The sequence below is a fragment of the Lepisosteus platostomus genome, chromosome 1, assembly GCF_059453375.1.
Source record: "Lepisosteus platostomus isolate fLepPlt1 chromosome 1, fLepPlt1.hap1, whole genome shotgun sequence".
NCBI classification, from domain to species: domain Eukaryota; kingdom Metazoa; phylum Chordata; class Actinopteri; order Semionotiformes; family Lepisosteidae; genus Lepisosteus; species Lepisosteus platostomus.
The window spans coordinates 61,170,688-61,189,854 of record NC_142611.1 but is presented as its reverse complement, the minus strand read 5'-3'; the positions used below and the strand labels follow the sequence as shown (position 1 = coordinate 61,189,854).

General features: G+C 38.8%; 1 protein-coding gene across 4 annotated transcripts in view; it reads left to right on the top strand.

Annotated features, from left to right (window-relative positions):
• Positions 1-19,167, top strand: part of fstl5 (follistatin-like 5) — a 281,857-nt gene that overhangs the window by 42,737 nt on the left and 219,953 nt on the right. For all 4 annotated transcript variants that reach the window (XM_088633293.1, XM_088633292.1, XM_088633295.1 and 1 more), the window contains exon 3: positions 6,333-6,366. In XM_088633293.1, the coding sequence (XP_088489419.1) occupies positions 6,333-6,366 (34 nt within the window). The remainder of the gene's footprint in view (positions 1-6,332; positions 6,367-19,167) is intronic.

Below are 19,167 nucleotides of genomic sequence, written 5' to 3'. Positions count from 1 at the left end.
GCAAGGTTTAGTGAAATGAGGTCCCTGGGATTTGCAGATAAGATAAAGATAGAAGCTGCCTGTCAGCTTCTTTCATCAGGGCAGATGGCCGCTTGTCATGTAACAGGGTGCTTCAATCCCACTAGAGCTTTGTTTGGATTCCTATATGAAGAGGGATTAGAGACAAATGTTAATCTATTGTATTTTTTTTTATTATTTCACTTAAAACATTCCTGTACTGCAACATATGTTTTACGTTGTCATCTCCCTTGTATCTGCTTAATTAGTGGAGAAATTAAACAGCAGTGTTGAAATCAAAAACATTTTTAAATATGAAAGTTTCAAAAACCTCATTTAAAACATGTTAAAATACTGTTTTTTTTTAATGAGGTCTTCCAGATTTTGGTCTGTCATTGACAGACTGTGTTTAGCTGTTAAATCTTGCTCGCAATGGCTGTGAATATACTAAATGAGCACTGTGCAATTAGTCCAGTCTCCAGAATACCAATGACATCAAAGCATTGTTCTACTGATAAGTAGAACATATTAGTCTTTTATGTATTTTTCTTCTTTTTATTTTCACCTTGCATGACATTCAACAGATTAGATCACTTCATTACTTATGTCCATTTACTCTCTCACTAATTAGATTCAGTGCTAATGCACTAACAGTCAAAATTATTTGAGTGTGATACGATCAGTTCTGAATGATAAATCAATCTAAATGATACCAAATGTATGTTATCAATATCCTAAATCCACAAACTTTATTTTTCTAGAAACATACTGTACATGCATCTGTAACATTGACATTATCATATACAGTATACTGTAGTTGTGGGAGATGATCATTCTTCCATATCAGTTAAACTTTTTTCCATTACTGCTAAAAAATAAAAATGAGACAAACCATACTGTAAAAGATTAAATAGGATAGTAATTACTGAGCGAAGGTATGTTGCTCCTTTAATAGTGAGACGCTTTTCCATTTAATGACATTGTAAGACCCATAACTCCTTTTCCTCCAAATTTTGGAGCAACTTCAGTGCCTCAAATGACATCGGTCTCACTAAAACAATAATTGGTGTTTACTATGGTTACAAAAGAATATTCTGAACACAATAATAAGGGCCTTGTAGTTATAAAAAAGATAAATAGAATGTCACAGGTTTTAGGAGAGGTAGAGAAATGTATTTCTACTTTATAGTGAATGGAAAGCCATGATGTTTGAATTCAGTTGTAAAAGTAAATTTATTTTTGCTTTTTATCACCAATATCATGCAAATAATAATGTTCCACATTTTCTGTTTTTCATTCTAAAAATTGGTTTCAACCTATTTTTTTAAACCTTGCCATTTTCCAATTCTCTTTCCCAGTTAAAAACACTAAAATTCTGTATATCATGAAATAGGGCACACTGCTTTTCACTTAACATGACCTCCACTGACTATTAGTCTTTTCCCTCAAGCAAAGGTCATGGGTGATGCTAATCCCAGAAGCTATTTAACTCACATTTCCGACCTGCAATTTACCAATTCATAGTGTAATAAAAAGGGTCTTGTGAATAATTTAATAAAAGAGAGGTTAAAATTACTGTATAAATAAGAAAATCTGATCAAATCAGATCAGATCCTGTCTCTAGTTTGCCTTGCAAGCAAATTATGAAAGTAAACCGTTGTAGCCCCCTATTGTCAGGGAAATCCTGGACATTAATATAGTGTGCATTTCCTTTGTTCTGTTATCCAGATGGCTAAACCACAATACTTATTTAGAAAAAAATACAAATGTCAAACAAAATATAACTATTATCTACCATTATTTTGAAATGCTTGAGTACCAGTATTTTTAAAGGAACAAAAAGAACTGTACCCAGAACCTGAGGCACAAATAGCATATAGGGATAATATTTGTTATCTTTCTAAAAAGGATGCTTAATGAACGGGAACCTTTTTTTCTCTCTCAGAAGCAATGCTTAACTAAACAAAGAAGAGATACAGTATATGTATTTTATCATATAGGAAATTAGTTTTTCAATAGTGCTATCATAGGTGAGGACACTGTCCTCTTTATACCTCCTCTGTTCTACATACTTGTTGCTGTGTGTTCTTTGTGTCCTGTGTTATCTCTTGATCCTCTAAGAAGCTTGATAAATTTAACCATAACTGGTTTAGTATTAGCTCAAATTAGTTCAGTTGCTTGGTCACCAAGATTTTTGGACACTGTAACTTCTTCAAGATAAGGCAAGACAGCTATATGAACTTGCTTTATAACACTGCATAACAGCAGAAGGATGCTCATTGTCTTACTTTAAAACCTTAAGGGATACCCTTATGTGAAATGTAAACATTTATTTTCATACTCCAAGCACAAAATAACATGCTTGTAAATATTTGCACAATTGTTTTTACCAGTTTGTGCAATAGATGTTCCAATAATATTATTTTCAAAGGAACAGAGAATTATGCATTGTACCATAATCACAGCTATGATATTTAAAAAAAAACTGAAAAAAGGCTTTAAAATACAGTATATCATTCATGGAGCATAATGAGTAAGTTCACTAAAATGGAATTTAGTAAATGTTCCATGAAAATGCACTTAAAATGGAGGACAACTATTGTAAAATAAATAGTTATAAAATAAACATATAAAATGAAATACACTACAAATAAATAATACCATATCATTGTCATATATATAATTAGTTCAGGTGGGTAGCTGCGTCAGCATGCGTAGGCTGCAAAGGAACAAGTAATAGGTTTATTCCATGCTGAAAAAAAGAAGAGAGAAAAAACACAACGTTTCGGCTGTGGAGCCTTCTTCAGGTGTGAGAGAGACAAGGCAGTAGGCAAAGGTAATGTAGTGGGAGAACAAAGGCTGGGAGGGAGGAGGGGTTAGAGGCAGGAGCAGGGGACAGAAAGAGAGGCCAATCAAGAGGTGTGAAGTCAGGATAGGTGTAGAAAGGTGTGAAATGACATCTGGGTGATCCGGAATTGTCCTGAGGGGGCCTTGAATGAGTGTGTTGTTGGATGTGTACTTGCAGGTGATACAGTGAGCTCTGTTGCAAGAGGAAGTACCTGGTGTGGATGGTTGATGAGGGCGGTCAAGGGAGCTGTGAACAAGAAGGTTGCGCAGATTAGGTGATCGGCGATATGAGATGATGGGGCGATCAGATAAGAGGACCCCAATGGAGGGATCATCCTGTAGGATGGAAAAGTTGTCGTTAATAGTCCTGGGGAAAGGAAGTGTGTTAGGGTGGTAGGGAAGCACCAAAGGAATGCGGTTGTTACGGCGGGAGTTCCTGATTGGGTTGATGGTCCGAGGGGTGTTTTTGGCTCGGGCAAGGGCCCTGTCAATAACACTGCTGGGGTATCCTCTGTTGATGAAAAAGGAGTACATTTTGAGGGCTTGGTTCTCGAAGTCGATGTCATTGCTGCATAGTCATCATAGCCGAAGGAGCTGTGAAAAAGGGAGAGTTTTTAGTATGTTTGGGGTGAAATGAGCTATACAAGAGATAGCTGTGTGAATCCGTGGGTTTGTAATAAACCGAAGTGGAGAGTCGGGGGTAGTTGATGGAGAAGTTGATGTCTAGAAACGGAAGAGTAGTGGAAGATATGTTAACCGTATATTTGAGGGACGGGTGGAAGTTGGTGAAATTGTGCAGGAAGCACTCAAGCTGATTGTTGGAGCATGTGGCGGCACCGACGCAGTCATCAACATATCGCTTGTAGAGGTCAGGGACATAGCCAGTGTAGGAAGCGAAGAAGCGTTCTTCTACCCAGCCAACAAAGATATAGGCATAGCTGGGTCCCATTCTGGTGCCCATGGCAACTCAACTCACTTGTTGGTAAAAAAGATTATTGAAGGAGAATGCGTTCAGTGTGAGAACCAATTCTGCAAGGCGTACCAGGGTGTGGGTGGGTGGATCAAGCACTGTACGTTTGTCCAGCGTGTGCTTGAGGGCTGTATATATATAATTATATAATTGGCCCACTTCAAGTATGTTTAAATCACATAAGGCCCACTATAGAACACACCTCATCCCTAAACCTTCTTCTAGATTGTTTTACTGTTTCTGGGTTTTCAGTGCTGTGTTTAACCTATGGAAATAGATTACTTGATGTATACATGTCGATTCTCCTAGCAGATTGGCTTCTGCCAATTTGTTTGCTGCTTTGGACTGTTTCAGTCTTAATGCCTTTAATGCATCAAGATTAGACTACTGTAACACCTTTCATAATGGAGTAACAGCTAAGAACTTTTATCCAATTCAGGACTGTGTGGCTCATGGGCAAGCTAAAAGTACACTTCATTAGCATACAGCTGCATGTAATGCACCTCCCTGCGAGGTTTAGAGCGGACTTTAAGTTTCTCCTGCTCATTTAATACACTGAATATTGCATGAGAACAAACTTTTAGCCTAAGGTGTGCTGACTGCTGATACTAACTCTGGTTCAACTGCCTAAAACATTCTTGGATCATACAGACTGAACAGAGTGAAAAATATTTTGTCAGAATTTATGTTGTATAGAGAATTTTGGTTGTTGGTTGTGTGAAACATTTGTGATAAGAACTTGTAAGCTGCTAATTTACGATTCAGTCCTGATGAAGTTCAAGATCAGACTCATAATAACATTTCTAAGGAAGTCATAGGTCATATATGATAATCTGGTTTTAGACAGCATGTCAGAATAAGCTTGAGGCGTCTGGCAAAATGCTGATTTTGTGCACACAAAAGGTTGTGGGAGTTAGCAACAAGATATTCAATCATCATGTCACAGCTGATACCCTGTTTATTTTCACGAAATGGCTGGATGTGATCCATGCATCAATTAGCTACTAGCAACTGAACATGTCTGATCTTTTGGTATGGTTGAAACACTTCCTTTCATGTACAGTATAACCATTCTTTTATATTCAAACACTTCAAAACAAGAAAATAACTGACTCACTCTCATTCTGAATGTTAAGATATAATGAAAGGGAATTTTAAGCAGGACCTAGGGAATCACTGTGTAAAGAAAGTGCAAAATGTTTTCTTAATCTTAAAACAGACATTCCAATACACACACAGTGGCTATCAAAAATATTCAACCCCCTTGGACATTTTCTGTCCCCCTAGGGTTTTTTTTGGTGTCAGAATATGGAATAAAAAAGTATTTAATTGGGATTTTTTTGCTATTGATTAACACAACATTCTCTATAATGTACTGAAACTGAAAACTAAATTCTATAGATCCTCCTAAATAAATTATAAATATAAAAAAAGAAAATAATTAATTGTGTAAGTATTCACTCCCCTTGAGTCAATATTTGGTAGAGGCAGTTTAAGCAGAAATTACGGCTATGGTTTCTACCAGCTTTGCATATTTGGACACTTGGGCACATTTTGCTCATTCTTGGCAAAATTGCTCAAACTCCCTCACTTTGGCTGGGCACCATTAATAAACAGAAATTTGAAACTCTTGCCGATATTCTCAATTAGATTGAAGTCCAGGCTTTGACTGGGTCATTCCAGAACAGCGACTTTTTTGTTTTTAGGCCACTTCAGTGTGGCTTTGGCTGTGTGTTTTGGATTATGTTCCTACTGGAAGATGAATCTTCCCCCAAGTTCCAAGGCTCTTGTGGACTACAGGTTTTTCTCCAGTATCTGTCTGTACTTTGCTGAATCCATTTTGAATTCTAAGTACCAAGTATTCCTGGCTCTGATGCCATGAAACATTTCCATAGCATGATACTGCAACCACCATGCTTCACAGTAAAGATGGTGTTCTCAGGATGTTATTCGGTATTAGACCAAAAAGGTCAGTTTTGATCTCATCTAATCATAAAACATCTTCCACTTGGTCTAATCATTTCCCACATGCCTTCTCGCAGTAGTGGAGATTTGACTTTTTTTTCAACAAAAGCTTTCATTTACCCACTCTCCCAATTAATTGTTTGACTTCTAAACACAATTGGTTGGAGCAGATCCTGTGGACCAGATTAGGTGTGTAATAACAAATGAGGTAAATATGTATGCAATCTGTGTTATCTGTGGTGTTCTTAAAGGTTACTAACCTAAAATAAATGTTTCAAAACTTTAAATTCATATAGATGTGGATAAACAGAAGAATAAAGTTTTAAGTGATTAATTTGAGTTCATAAGTATTTTCCAACATCCCACATTGTCAGTCTTTTACAGTATAATTAACTTCATTTTGTATTTTCTAGGTTATACTCCTGTTGAACTAATAGATTTTAAAATATTCTGTTGCATTATGAATATTTCAGTCACAATCTTTGCTACAGACATTTCTGATCACTGTTCATTATTTATTTTATGAATAACCTTGGTCTTTGCTTTTTTGCAGCAGGATGGAAGCTCAGACGGTGTACAGATTAAAGGTAAGAATATATTTTATCCAAAGAATAAAACAACACAAGCATCTTTGTTCTGAGACCTAGTGGGTTCAAATCATTCTGATAATTTTACCTAAGATCAGAAAAACATTTGTCTTCCTGAAAAAAAGATCATGATTTTCAATGCCAAATATGTGTTTTTTTATAAAGATTTATACTGTATGGAATGCAACAGCTAAGGAAGCACAAACTATTTCAATATTTCTTTTAAACCAGTGCAATTAAAAATCAATGCAATTTGTGTTCAGTTTAAGATGGAAAACTAAATACAATTTCAATTAAAATAAAAATAAAATTTTGCTTTCAACTATATTTAAAGAACTTACATTCACAGAACTGCATCTTTTTCATGTCAAAATAATTCAGATTCTGTAGTTCAAACAATATGAATTACTACACTTTTAAAATTCATTTTTCAGATGAGTCTAAACCGTTGATGTGAAGTTTTAAATAATGTTGTACTGTGCCGTACTGTCCTGTACAATGTTGTATTGCAACAGCAAAGTCTAAACTAGGATTTTCACTATGATTTCTAATAATAACAATTTCTCATGGAATAAAATGTGATTGTGCTGTAGCTAGGCAAGGCTGTCTAATATTGGTTGTCTTTTGTCAGTGGCTTTGATTAGTTGATTGGGAAGAGGTTCAGTCACATTCTGGTTAGCAGAAAAAGCTAGCCATGGCAGGGTATCATGGTGTCAAAACTGATTTAAATTAAGGAAAGCTATGGCCCTACCTAGTACATATCCCTTTGGTACTGTACAATTTACAACACCCTATTTTGAGCATTTATCCTTTATCTGTACTCTTCTCTTTATATCCATTAAACTGTTCTCAGTGCAAACACATTGTATTTCCATGAATGTCTGTTTCCTGTATTTGAATTAATCGTAATGAGAATTCACATTTTATGAGAAACTTAATTAAACCCTTTTGAAAAATCTAACTCTACCACAATGTATATAATGTGTTTATTACCTTTGTTTTTTGTTGTTATTGTTTAAACAATTTTATTAAGTTACCTAAGCAAAACGTACAATTTCTAAATTTCTGTTGACTATCCATTAGGATCTTAATTCCATATATGTCTTTTAGATTCAATACTTGGTTTCTTTTGTCATCCTTTAATAGGTGTGTTACCATAATAACACTCACAACATTTTCCCAGTTAGTCTTGAGTCTTGAGTGATTTTTAGAAAAGTTGCATTCATGCCCTATGGATCATTTATCTTGTTTACTTAAATATAATTGGTAGGATATAATCGGGCATTGGAGATTTTCTTAATCTTAAGTACTTCTAGTATCTTCAACACTTCTGCCTCTCAGTATCTTGTTTACTTAAATATAGTTGGTAGGATATAATTCGCATTGGAGATTTTCTTAATCTTAAGTACTTCTAGTATCTTCAACACTCCTGCCTCTTCTAATTCATTCCATTTACTAGAGAACTTCATCAACAAGAGGTGGTTGTTTTTCTTCCTCTGTATATACAGTATAGTAAACCTGACTGAAATACTCATTTAGTGCATCAGTCATTTCCCTTTCATTGTCTAGACTAGGGGTCGGCAACCTACAGGATGCATGACATTTTTGGCATGCAAAGGTATTTTAAACACCATGTGCACTTACAGCGGCATTTGCAATACAAATCAAATAACCAATGAAGAAATGAAGTAAAAAAACAATAAAAAACTTCTGTGTATGCTTTGACTCTGTATAACATGCTACCCAATAAAAGCTCTTTGCATTATTTTTAAAGGGGCTGGCCTAATCTTTTCACATGAAAGCTAGCAATCTGTGCTGCTGATAACATTTTTCATGTCTATAGTCAGACATTTTAGAATGAGTGGCAGTTGCCAAGAAAGCAAAATTAGATGTTTGCTCATTTCAAGCCCTTTTGAAGAGATAAATAGGAATTTCGTCAATATAAAGACTGTGCTGTTGTGTTCTGAGTGCAACGGATGTAAGGGAAATTCTTGTGAGTTATTGTAACTCAGATGGAATTCAAGAAGAGCTGTATTTACTATGTCCCATACATGGCATAACTGCAAGGGAAGATATAGCTAAGATAATCATTTTTAGGAAAGAGGAACTGACAAGAAAATATTTTCTGTGCAAATGACTGTGCCCAGTTAGTCTCCTCAGCATTATAGAAATTCATGATCCCTGTTACATATTTAAGTTACGGAAGTACTGGAAGTATTTGCACCATTTGGTACTAGTGTCTTTATTGCAGGATCAGTGATGCTGGAATCCTGAGAATTTGTACCTTGAGCTTTCACATCTTGATTGTGTGTTTTCAGATCACGGAGCTGAGCACATTTTTTTTGGTGATGTGATGTTCTGCAGTATTGTTAGCTTGAGTTTTATTTCCGTAGTCTCAGTCTCATAGGAATTCTTATGTTAAAGGAGATTGCTCCTCAATTACACTTCTACCACACCACCAGTTGGCTAAAACAAAGCAAGCTTTACTTTGACAGAAAATATAAATAATTAAAATATAAAATAAAAATGGGTGAAACGTCATCAGCTTAATGCTAACGAAAATGTCTCAAACCCCATTGTCATCTATCCAGATTATCAAGGGTAAATCAGTATTCTGTAGTGAATAAAACACTCCATCAGTCTTTGTTCTATCACCTCAGATGTTTTCTGTTTTATAGAATCCAAACCACAGAAGAAGACCTAGTGTCATTTTAATGATGTTTCTTCCTGGAATTTATTGCGCTCCATTTAAGGCAATATGAAAATGATTACGCAGATAGATCAGACAGATGTGATATTCTTGGGCTGGTGTGGTGACACTACCAGGATGTGACCTGTACCTCACAGAGCCAGTTTCCATGTTTCTTTATTCTAGTTTGATGATTGTTAAAGCAGAACATCTCATTATCTTGGCATATTCTCTCAAAGGAATTTGATCTTCAATAATTCTAAGAGCAATAAGGTGCTGTTCATTACTGAAGTGAGGCATTCTCATATTTTCAGATAATGATATAATCATTACCACACTTGTGGTCAACCAGTGTATCAGATCTTTTCAAATCAAACACCCTTTCCCAGGTGAACCAGCTAAAGCTAATCATACTGTATCTCACCTTGTGTCCAAGTGACAGTGAGCTAACACCTGTAGCGGCGAGGATTATTAATAAGACAGAATAAGTCTCCCAAATGAGGCCCCATCTCTCTCTTCATCTCTGTGGTGCAGCCACAGAGAAGCTATTCATGCAGGCTGATTTAAAGATGTTTTCTTTTGATAAGGGACAGCTCCCAAATTGGGATGCACTTAGCTAAGCCTGGATATCATGATCAATGGTCATCCATTGGCGCCTATCTGTCTAGGGAGTGCCAGATGGACATCTGGACTGCATTCCTAAGTGTCAGGAGTAAGTGACTCTTATCTCACCTTGATCAACCAATCAGGGACTGGTAGGGCCGAGTAACCCACGTGGGACTCTGAGGCCCAAGGAACTTTCAGCCAATCAACAAGCTGAAGTTCCTCCAGGTAAAAACAGGCAACACAGAGAGCCTGGTGAATTCTGTGGACTTTTCTAAAGGGAATTCAAAGGAGAATTCCAGGGCAGGACGGCCCAGGAGCAGAAGGCTCCCAAGGGCAGGACATTCTCGCAGCGCGCCTCCTGACCATCCTGAGACTCAGCCCGGACAACCACAGAACGGCCAGTGTGTCCGAGTGCCAGAACTTTCCTTTGTTCTAAGAGTCTAGAGCGGAGGTTGCCAGAGAGTAACCAGAGGATCCACCCGAGGTTAGCACCAGCAGCAGGCCTCGTGAACAGGTCAGAACTGTGGAAAGCTGAATCACTATTCAGAACTAGCGCTTCATCAGGAATGAACTGGTCCTCTTCCTGACCTGCTGGGACCCACAGTCATCTTTTCTCCTGTGCATAAACTGTGCTAGTTAAAGCCAACACTAACTAGCCGGTCAGTGAGCGTCAGCAGCGCACCGTCGCAAGCCGCACAGCACAGCCTGGCACGGAGCCAGAGAGCCCGCAGGAGATCTGAATTCCCAGAGATTGGATGAGTATTCAACTTCAATGCATTACAGCTCGAGAATTCAATTGCTATCCCAACCAGTTGATATCAATTTAATTCCTAAGAGTTATGTACTTGTTTTGAGTATCTAATGTAGAAGTTGTAACCAAGTTCAATTACGAAACGGTCTAAATGAATGATATACTGAACGTATGTCCTCTTGATATATGTAAATCTTTGTAACTGACTGAATATATACCTTTTGTATTCTGATAACCCTCTCGATAAGATCTATTAGGTTTATATGCATATTCTATGTATTAATAAATGTATCCTCGTGTATTAGTACCTGTGTGTGTGCGTTGTTTGAGTTATATCGCATGGTTGGATTCTAAAGCCATCAAAAGAATCAATTTCGTGATTTACTGCTACAATTAATAATTGTCCCAGTAAATGCCCAAATCCTACAGAACTGGTGCCTTCAGAGAGCACACTACACACCCATGGATAATTCTGATCCAAAACATCTTGAAACTTTCAGCCTTAATTTGCCCCCTGTGACAGGAAATAGAGAACTGTTGCATTTTGGAATCAATTATACTGATAGACAGTTGTATCAATATAATTTTATAGTACTTCAAAAATAAATCAATATAATACTGCTGTAATTCTGCAGTACAAATGCAAATTTATGATGCAGTGAAAGTTTTACTATATTGGTAGGTCAAGAAGGTAGCTGTGTCAGCTTGCATAGGCTCCAAAGGAACCAGTAAAGGTTTATTCCATGCTGAAAACAGAAGAAAAGAAACAACAAAAATAAATAAATAAAAATATTATTTTAGTTTTACTACATTGGATGCATTATGCCAATAGCACCTATTGCAGTTATCTAGCAGGACAAATAAATGACTACTATAATTAATAATTGCTTATACATACTGTATAGTGCATTTCTGGACACTCCACTCAAAGCGCTTTTTACAGGTAATGGGGACTCCCCTCCACCACCACCAATGTGCAGCATCCACCTGGATGATGTGATGGCAGCCACAGTGCGCCAGAACGCTCACCACACATCAGCTATCAGTGGCGAGGAGAGCAGAGTGATGAAGCCAATTCATAGATGGGGATTATTAGGACGCCATGATTGGTAACACCCTGTGATTTTTAATGACTACAGAGAGTCAGGACCTCTGTTTTACGTCTCATCCAAAGGACAGCACCTGTTTACAGTATAGTGTCCCCGTCACTATACTGGTGCATTAGGACCCAGATGAACCACGGGGTGAGCGCCCCCTGCTGGCCCCACTAACACCTCTTCCAGCAGCAACCTTAGCTTTTCCCAGGAGGTCTCCCATCCAGGTACTGACCAGGCTCACAATTGCTTAGCTTCAGTGGGTTGTCAGTTGTGAGTTGCAGAGTGATATGGCAAATGTTTTCCATTTTATTGGTTAATTATAGTGACATGGTATCAGTACTATCAGTTCAGTTTTATAATGGTGGCATTACCTGGGGGTGGTATGGTGATGCAGTAGTTAGCATTACTACTTCACAGTGCTGGGTCCTTGGGTTAAATTCCTGGGATGCTACTTATGTGGTATGCTCTCTCTGTGTTTACGTTGGTTTCCACCAGGTGCTCTGGTTTTATCCCGCAGTACAAAGACATGCTTGCCAACACCTTAGTGTTTCAAGAAACCTATTAAATACAGCAGATCCTAAGCAATACTAAATCTCACTCTCAAAATGGATGCTTACAAACATGTAGGAACCAGTTTTCCTATTCTAACAATGCATAATTAAGTCTGGAGAGATATTCTAAGCCTGAGGATTCCCAATTTGAGAATTCAGGAAATCAGAATTTCATCAAATAAATAAGACAACTAACCCCTGTATAATAAGTCTTAGAGAGCCATACTGTTCAGCATTTAGATTACCTTGACAAAATATGGTTAAAATAACGATTTCACTCACTTATTTATGTTCTACTTGTAATAATGGTGCTATATAATGATAAGGATGTTCCTTCCTGTCCTTGCTTTTCTGTCTATATTTCTGTTCCTATATTTTTGGTATCGCACATTCCTATAGAGCCTATCTTAATGACCTCACTAGAAATGGTGTGATCACTGTTAAATATTTATTCTTCAGTATGGCTGTCTATTTAATGATTTAACAGTAAAGTCAATTAACCTGAGTTAGTTATAATTTAATACAATTAGGAAAATTCATTTAATCGTCTTTCCTGTTGGCCATGTTTACCTGTCTGAAACAATGTTTCAAGCCTTTAGAACATGCCAAAAAAACTGGAAACTGCTTAGTCTAAAAGCTTTTTTAAAAAATGGCAGCACATGGTACAGTATGTGCTTGACAAGGTGATGACATTCGGTATTATACTGCATGTTACTATAAACACATTTCTGACAAGTACTGTATGCATCTTTTAAAAATGGGAACTATAAATTTATACATTTACATTTGGAAAAAAAAATCTGCAAGATCATTCTTAATATTTTAACAGTAACCGTTTCCTCTCAGGACGTTTGGCAGAAAGACACACTCGGGATAGTTGAGTTGGAGTGGGTATTTTGAGATATACGCATGAGAAAACATGAGGTTTCAGAGGTGATAAAGTGTTGTTGAAGGAAACATAGTAAACTTGGTATGTTCTCACCAGAACTGCCCAGAGGCTAGAAAAGACATTCCTGTGCTTTTTTTTATTTTCAGTTACCAGTTTGGCTTGGGAATAGGCTTTCCTGTACGTTTAAAGGGGATTCAATGTATGTTCTTTTTAAGTCATGGTGTGCCTGATTCACTCATGCTATAATATGTTTAAGAAATTCTATCTGTGTCATTTTTTAAAAAGCTTCAAATTATTTATTATTACTAGCTTCACTTCCTGGAAACACGTTTCTTTTTTTTCCATGGATAGATTAATTTAAATTTAATGTAAACTAAACAATGGCTTTATCAAATTTATTGATTTGTATAGAAAATCTCTGTTTTTTAGCATTACATTATAAAAATATGGTTGTGTTTAGTAATAATTTAGGAAAAAGTTTAGAGTTTAAATGTTTACAGTAAGTAAAAATATTAGTAAGTCTTGACAACAGTTTTAGTACAAGCAACTTTCAAAAGTAATAACTCAACTCACTGGTCACGGAATACTATGCAAAATCACATGGAGTCTTTAATCTTCCATGAACAACTTGGTGGCAGAGAAATAAACAGGTAATAGCTTACAAGACAAATAATTATTAAATATGTTAACCAAAACAAAAGGTACAAAATGCATTGATATATACAACAGAAGAGAGCACTTATAACTCCATCGCTTTTATATCCTATTCTGTCCTATTAGACCCTTCACATCAACCTCCCTAATGCACGTACCTGCAGAAGTAGTCATACAGTAAATGTTTATAAGGGTAAATAGTACTGCTTTCATAAATGAATATTTCACACATAGGCACATACTGTAGGTGAGTCTTCTCCCTGAACTGTTGCTATAAAAGGAGACAACCATCAGTCCGTAGCAAAAATGCATCTAAATAAAAGTAACAAACTCTGCCAGGTGGATTTTTAAAGGACACTTAAATTTTCATATGTATAAAAATTCAGCTGTTTTCCCTAAATTTATTCTAAGTCCCTTCATTGCTGAAAAGTTGCTTGGTTTTTATTCTCAATAAGCTAATCCAGTGGAGAAGATGAATTGTAGGCCGTCATTTCTCTCCTGCATTGATTCTTCACATACTGCTCTTTTCTACTGTATACTGTATGTACAATCACACTGATTCCCCTTTATCAAACCCTTTAACTCATAATAGTACATAGGGTGGGAAAGAACCCTTTCTAAGACAAAAGACACTGATTATTATAGGCATTTAAAACCCTAGTATGCACTGATATTATGTGTATCCCTGTTGTCCATGACAAATGTATCCAATCACAGTTAGTCATATAGTATAACACAACTGCTTTAATGTCTGTGAAATGGAAAAGAGAAAACATTTTAACTTGTGTATCCCATAGTTAGGTTTGTCTCTTTCAAGCCACATGGTAAAAACAAGAAGCCAGATTTACCTGGAACTAAAGTTGGCAACATACAGTATATCCCTTTTAAATTATACTGTATGTCTGGTGAATCATGGTAAAATTACTGTCTATTACAATTACTGCTAGCAGCAAGTTAGATGCCTCTTATTCATACTTCTCAGCACTCTATACTGACCTCGTTGTCATTCAGCTGGACAAACTAGATCATTCTGAAAAGCCTAAAGGGTTTTAATGTCAGAATATGTTTCTTCCTTTGATCTCACAATTCCCTCAGATAGAGTTTGTCTTGGTAAATGGACAGATGTTGCCAGTAGAAGTGTCACTGATATTTTATTTTCAAATAGCCCACTAGCTTATTATTAAAATATAAGTTATTTCCTTTTCTCCTGCTTTATAATTAACTTTCTTTTTAGCCATTTAACTTTGTGGAGAGTTTTATTAGACACACTTTTTCCAGGACAAATTGATTTTTTTATCTCCTTACAACTAAGAAAAAGAAGCAGAATTGTGGTATTTTACATAATTGTAAACTCTGAAATTCTTAACTGTATTATTATTGATCTCAAACAGTTAAAGTGTATACATACATAAAGTATATACACACATATATATAATAGTTTACTAAAGTTTTATTTGATTGTGAAAATAATACATTTCTTTGACATTTTAGGCACAATATAGGTTATAGTATTGTTGTAACAGAAGAAACAAGGTTCTTGATCCCGAGATGAAGTGAAACAGATGAGTTTATTGCATGCAAGGAACAATAAAGCCGAAGTCTTGTTTCCCGCAAGAAACAACAAAACCGAAGTATTGTTCGCCGTATTGTTACAAACTTTTGGGTTATATACAGTTTTCTTCTCCGTTTCTGACGTCACTCGGTCTGATGGTAAAGAGGGGGGTTCATGGTATTTGGCCAGTTTATGATGTTCTGGGCAAATGGTCAGTTTAACATTACACCCAGGGGGGTTCCTAGCTGGCATCTGCACTCCTTATCAGTTAACCCCCTTTCCTGCCATAAACCCCTGCTTGTGACTTGGAAGTCTAAACCCCCTACAGAAAAGATTAAATACAAACCCCCGTCTTCACATCTTTCTTCATTCCCCCCTTATAAAATATGGCATACGTCAGTGTAGCCTATTTTTATACATACAATGTCAGGGCAGATCTTTCCTTTCTTGGCGAACAGGTATGTATTGCCATGACATTGTTCGTTCCACGGTTATGGCAAGATGTGATACATGTTTTTGTGCACGTGATGATTACAATTACACATATAAACAATACTATTCCTACAAATAAACACTGTAAAAAAGTTCCGCCCCAGGCCCCAAACACAGACTTTACCCAAGATCCAATTCCCCAATTTTCAGTATAATAGTCCTGATATTTCTGTCCCTCATTGTAAATGTGTTGGGCCAGATCTGAGATGTGCTCAGAATTATCAGGGATATATGTGCAGCATTCAGTGCCAATTACTGCACAAGTTCCTCCTTGGGCCGCCAGTACATAATCTAAAGCTAGTCGGTTCTGCATGGCCACTGTTCTGAGGGCTACCATCTCATCATTAACAGCCTTCAGACTAGATGAGGTAGAATTTGCTAATTCTTCTAAAGTCGAAGCCATTTGAATTAACTCTCGACTCAGAAAGTTCATGCTGGCTTGTGGAAATATTATACCTAAATAATATTCCCAATCAGCCAATTTTCTTTGTGGTCTGTGGTTAGGTCCGAAGGGGGTGTGGGTTTGAACACGGATATGAGGAACCACATATCCTAAATAACATGAGCCAGACCACTGGGCTGGCAACCATGGGTAGGCTCGTTTTCCACAAATGAAATATGTTCCGTTTGGCGCTCCCCATGCCTCTGAAAATAAGAAACTTATACCGAATTGTGGGGTGTGCCGATCCCATCCTGGAATTTGGAAGGTAGAGGTGGATATATTTGCAGCGATGGTAAGGTTGCAACGACTCCATCCAACCAAGTGCAGACCATTAGTGTGCTGAAAGCATATGTTTCCCTCACGTTCCTTATTTAGAGTCAGGTATGGTGGTGTATGGCTTCTGTTATATTTAGGAGCGTAAGAGCCTGTGAAACTCGTGGGCTCTAAGCCTCGCTCCTGTAGATACTGTAATGTTGTGCAGGTTAAAGTCGTGTTATGGCAACCCCCATAGTTTGTCATATTAAAATCTCCTAAATTATCCCTCCAAATGATCATGCCTATGACTTCCTCGAGACGCCAAGGAATGGCCCCCATAGGAAGTCCTCCCTGTACATATTTGGGTAATGCGGCACACACCCAGCAGGCACTTTGGTTGGTTTTCTTAGCTGTCAGATAGGAGAGACCTAAAAAGGAATTAATTCCATGTTCTCCTTTGTGGGAGAGATGATCATTAATCCCTGCGGAACATAGTTCTACAGCAACAATTATCATTATTGACAGAAATGTTTTCATTCTGGGTCCGGGGATGAGGCTCGTCGGCAGTGTGACGCGTGGATCCAGCGATCTTTTCCTTCCACTCGAACCGCAGACTCGGTTGTCAACAGGATCTGGTAGGGTCCGTCCCACCTGGGCTGGAGAACCTGTGAAGGAAATTTCCTGATCCACACCCACTCTCCTGGGATGAGGTCGTGCCCTCCTTCAGGTGGTGGTCCCCACGCCTCCAGGACCTGCTCACGGGCTCCTTGGGTGGCCTCTGTCAGCAACTTGCAATACTGTAACAGAGAATCAGTTAGTATACTCAAGCCTACTCTGTCATGTCCTGGAGAGTCACTCAGTCTCATGGGACGCCCCGTGATCACCTCAAACGGGCTCAGCCCCACTATTCGATTTGTCCCAGCCCGGATGCTGCACAGTACGGCGGGCAATGCATCCACCCAGGGGATCCCTCCCAAGTGGTACTTTGTCAATTTAGCTTTCAAAGTCCGGTTCACCCGTTCCACCATGCCGGAGGACTGCGGGTGATGAGGGCAATGCAAGTCCCATTTGATCCCTAGTAGGTCTGCCACCACCTGACACACTTTTCCAGTAAAATGTGTGCCCTGGTCTGAGTCTATGCGACACGGGAGTCCCCATCGGGGAATTACTTCTGTCACGAGATATTTGGCAGTTGTCTGCGCAGTCTCTCGTTTGACAGGGACAGCCTCCACCCATCTAGAAAACTGGTCCACCATCACTAGGAGGCCTGTTTTCCCTTTACAGGGTGGCAGTGAACAATAGTCTATTTGCCAGTGTCTAAAGGGCCCCTCGGGTGCAGGACGTCGAAGATTAGGAGCCCGAACCGGCGGTGCTCCAGAGGCTTTTTGGCACTCTCCACAGCGTTGTACCACATCAGCTGCGAAGGGTGTGAAGCCTGTGCCCACCCAGCTCTGAGCAAAGCGTCGAGTCATTTGGCTAACGCCTGGGTGCCCTGTGGAGTGTATTTGTTGTGCCAGGTAGGGCATTAGTTGCTTGGGACAGGCGGGTCTGCCCGTACGCTGGCACCTCCAGGTCCCATCCTTCTGCAGCCCCACATTGCGTTCCATCCAGGTCCATTTCTCAATCCTTGGAGCCTGGGCCTGGAGCTCGCTGAGCTGTTCCGTCCGGAGTGCCTGTATGTTCACTGTGCAAACTGAAATAATCTGAAGAGGTTTTTCTATAGCCCACTCCTCCCATTGCCCCAGGGCAGCTTGACGTGCTGTCCAGTCTGCTAGCTTATTGCCCCTGGCCTCGGGAGTGTCCTCTCTGCTGTGGCCCTTACCTTTGACTACAGCTACCTGCTTTGGGAGTTGGAGAGCCGCAAGCAGCTCAGACACCAGATCTGCATTCTTTACCGGAGTGCCAGCAGAGGTTAAAAAATCCCTATTACTCCATAACCTTCCAAAATCATGGCATACTCCAAATGCGTATCGTGAGTCTGTGTATATTGTGGTGGTCTTGCCTTTTGCTAATTTACAGGCTTCCACCAAAGCTTTCAGTTCAGCTCGCTGTGCTGACGTGGGTACCTCAAATCTTCCCCCACATTGGATATCATGTTCTGTAGTCACAGCCCAACCCGCTTTCCTCTCCCCACTAGAATTTATGAATGAAGTTCCATCAGTGAAAAGGATGAGGTCTTCATTCCTTAGTGGTTGCTCGGCTATTTTGATGCCCTCATCTTCTCCCATTGCCCAAACATCACAGCTGTGTTCTAACATGTAGGCTTCTGATGGGTCAGGTAACAATGTGGCTGGATTAAGAGCTCCTTCACGTTCAATGGTAATATTTGGAGCCTCTAACAAGACCTGCCACTTGCTCCATCGTATCGCATTAACCTGACTGACCCGATTCAGGGACATGAGGGTGTGTACCGCATGTGGGCATCGAACAATCAGTTGTTGATCTAGCACTATGTTATTGACTGCCTGTACTGCTAGACAGACGGCCTGAACGGCTCGTAGACATGGTCCCCAGCCCCTGGCTACCTCGTCCAAGGATCCAGAGTAATACCCTACCGGGCGGTACCTACCCCCATGTTCCTGTGTTAGTACAGCTGTCCAAAATCCATTCTTTTCACTTACGTAGAGGTAGAATGGTTGGTCTGTCTGAGGAAACCCCAATGCAGGAGCCTGTAACAGAGCTTGTTTTAAATCATTAAAAGCATGTTCAGCTTCAGGACTCCAAGCAATAGGATCAAGGGACCTCCCTCCCCCCTTTAATAGGTCTGTAAGTGGTTTGGCCCTTTCAGAAAAAGCATCAACCCAATTTCTATTGAAATTGCAC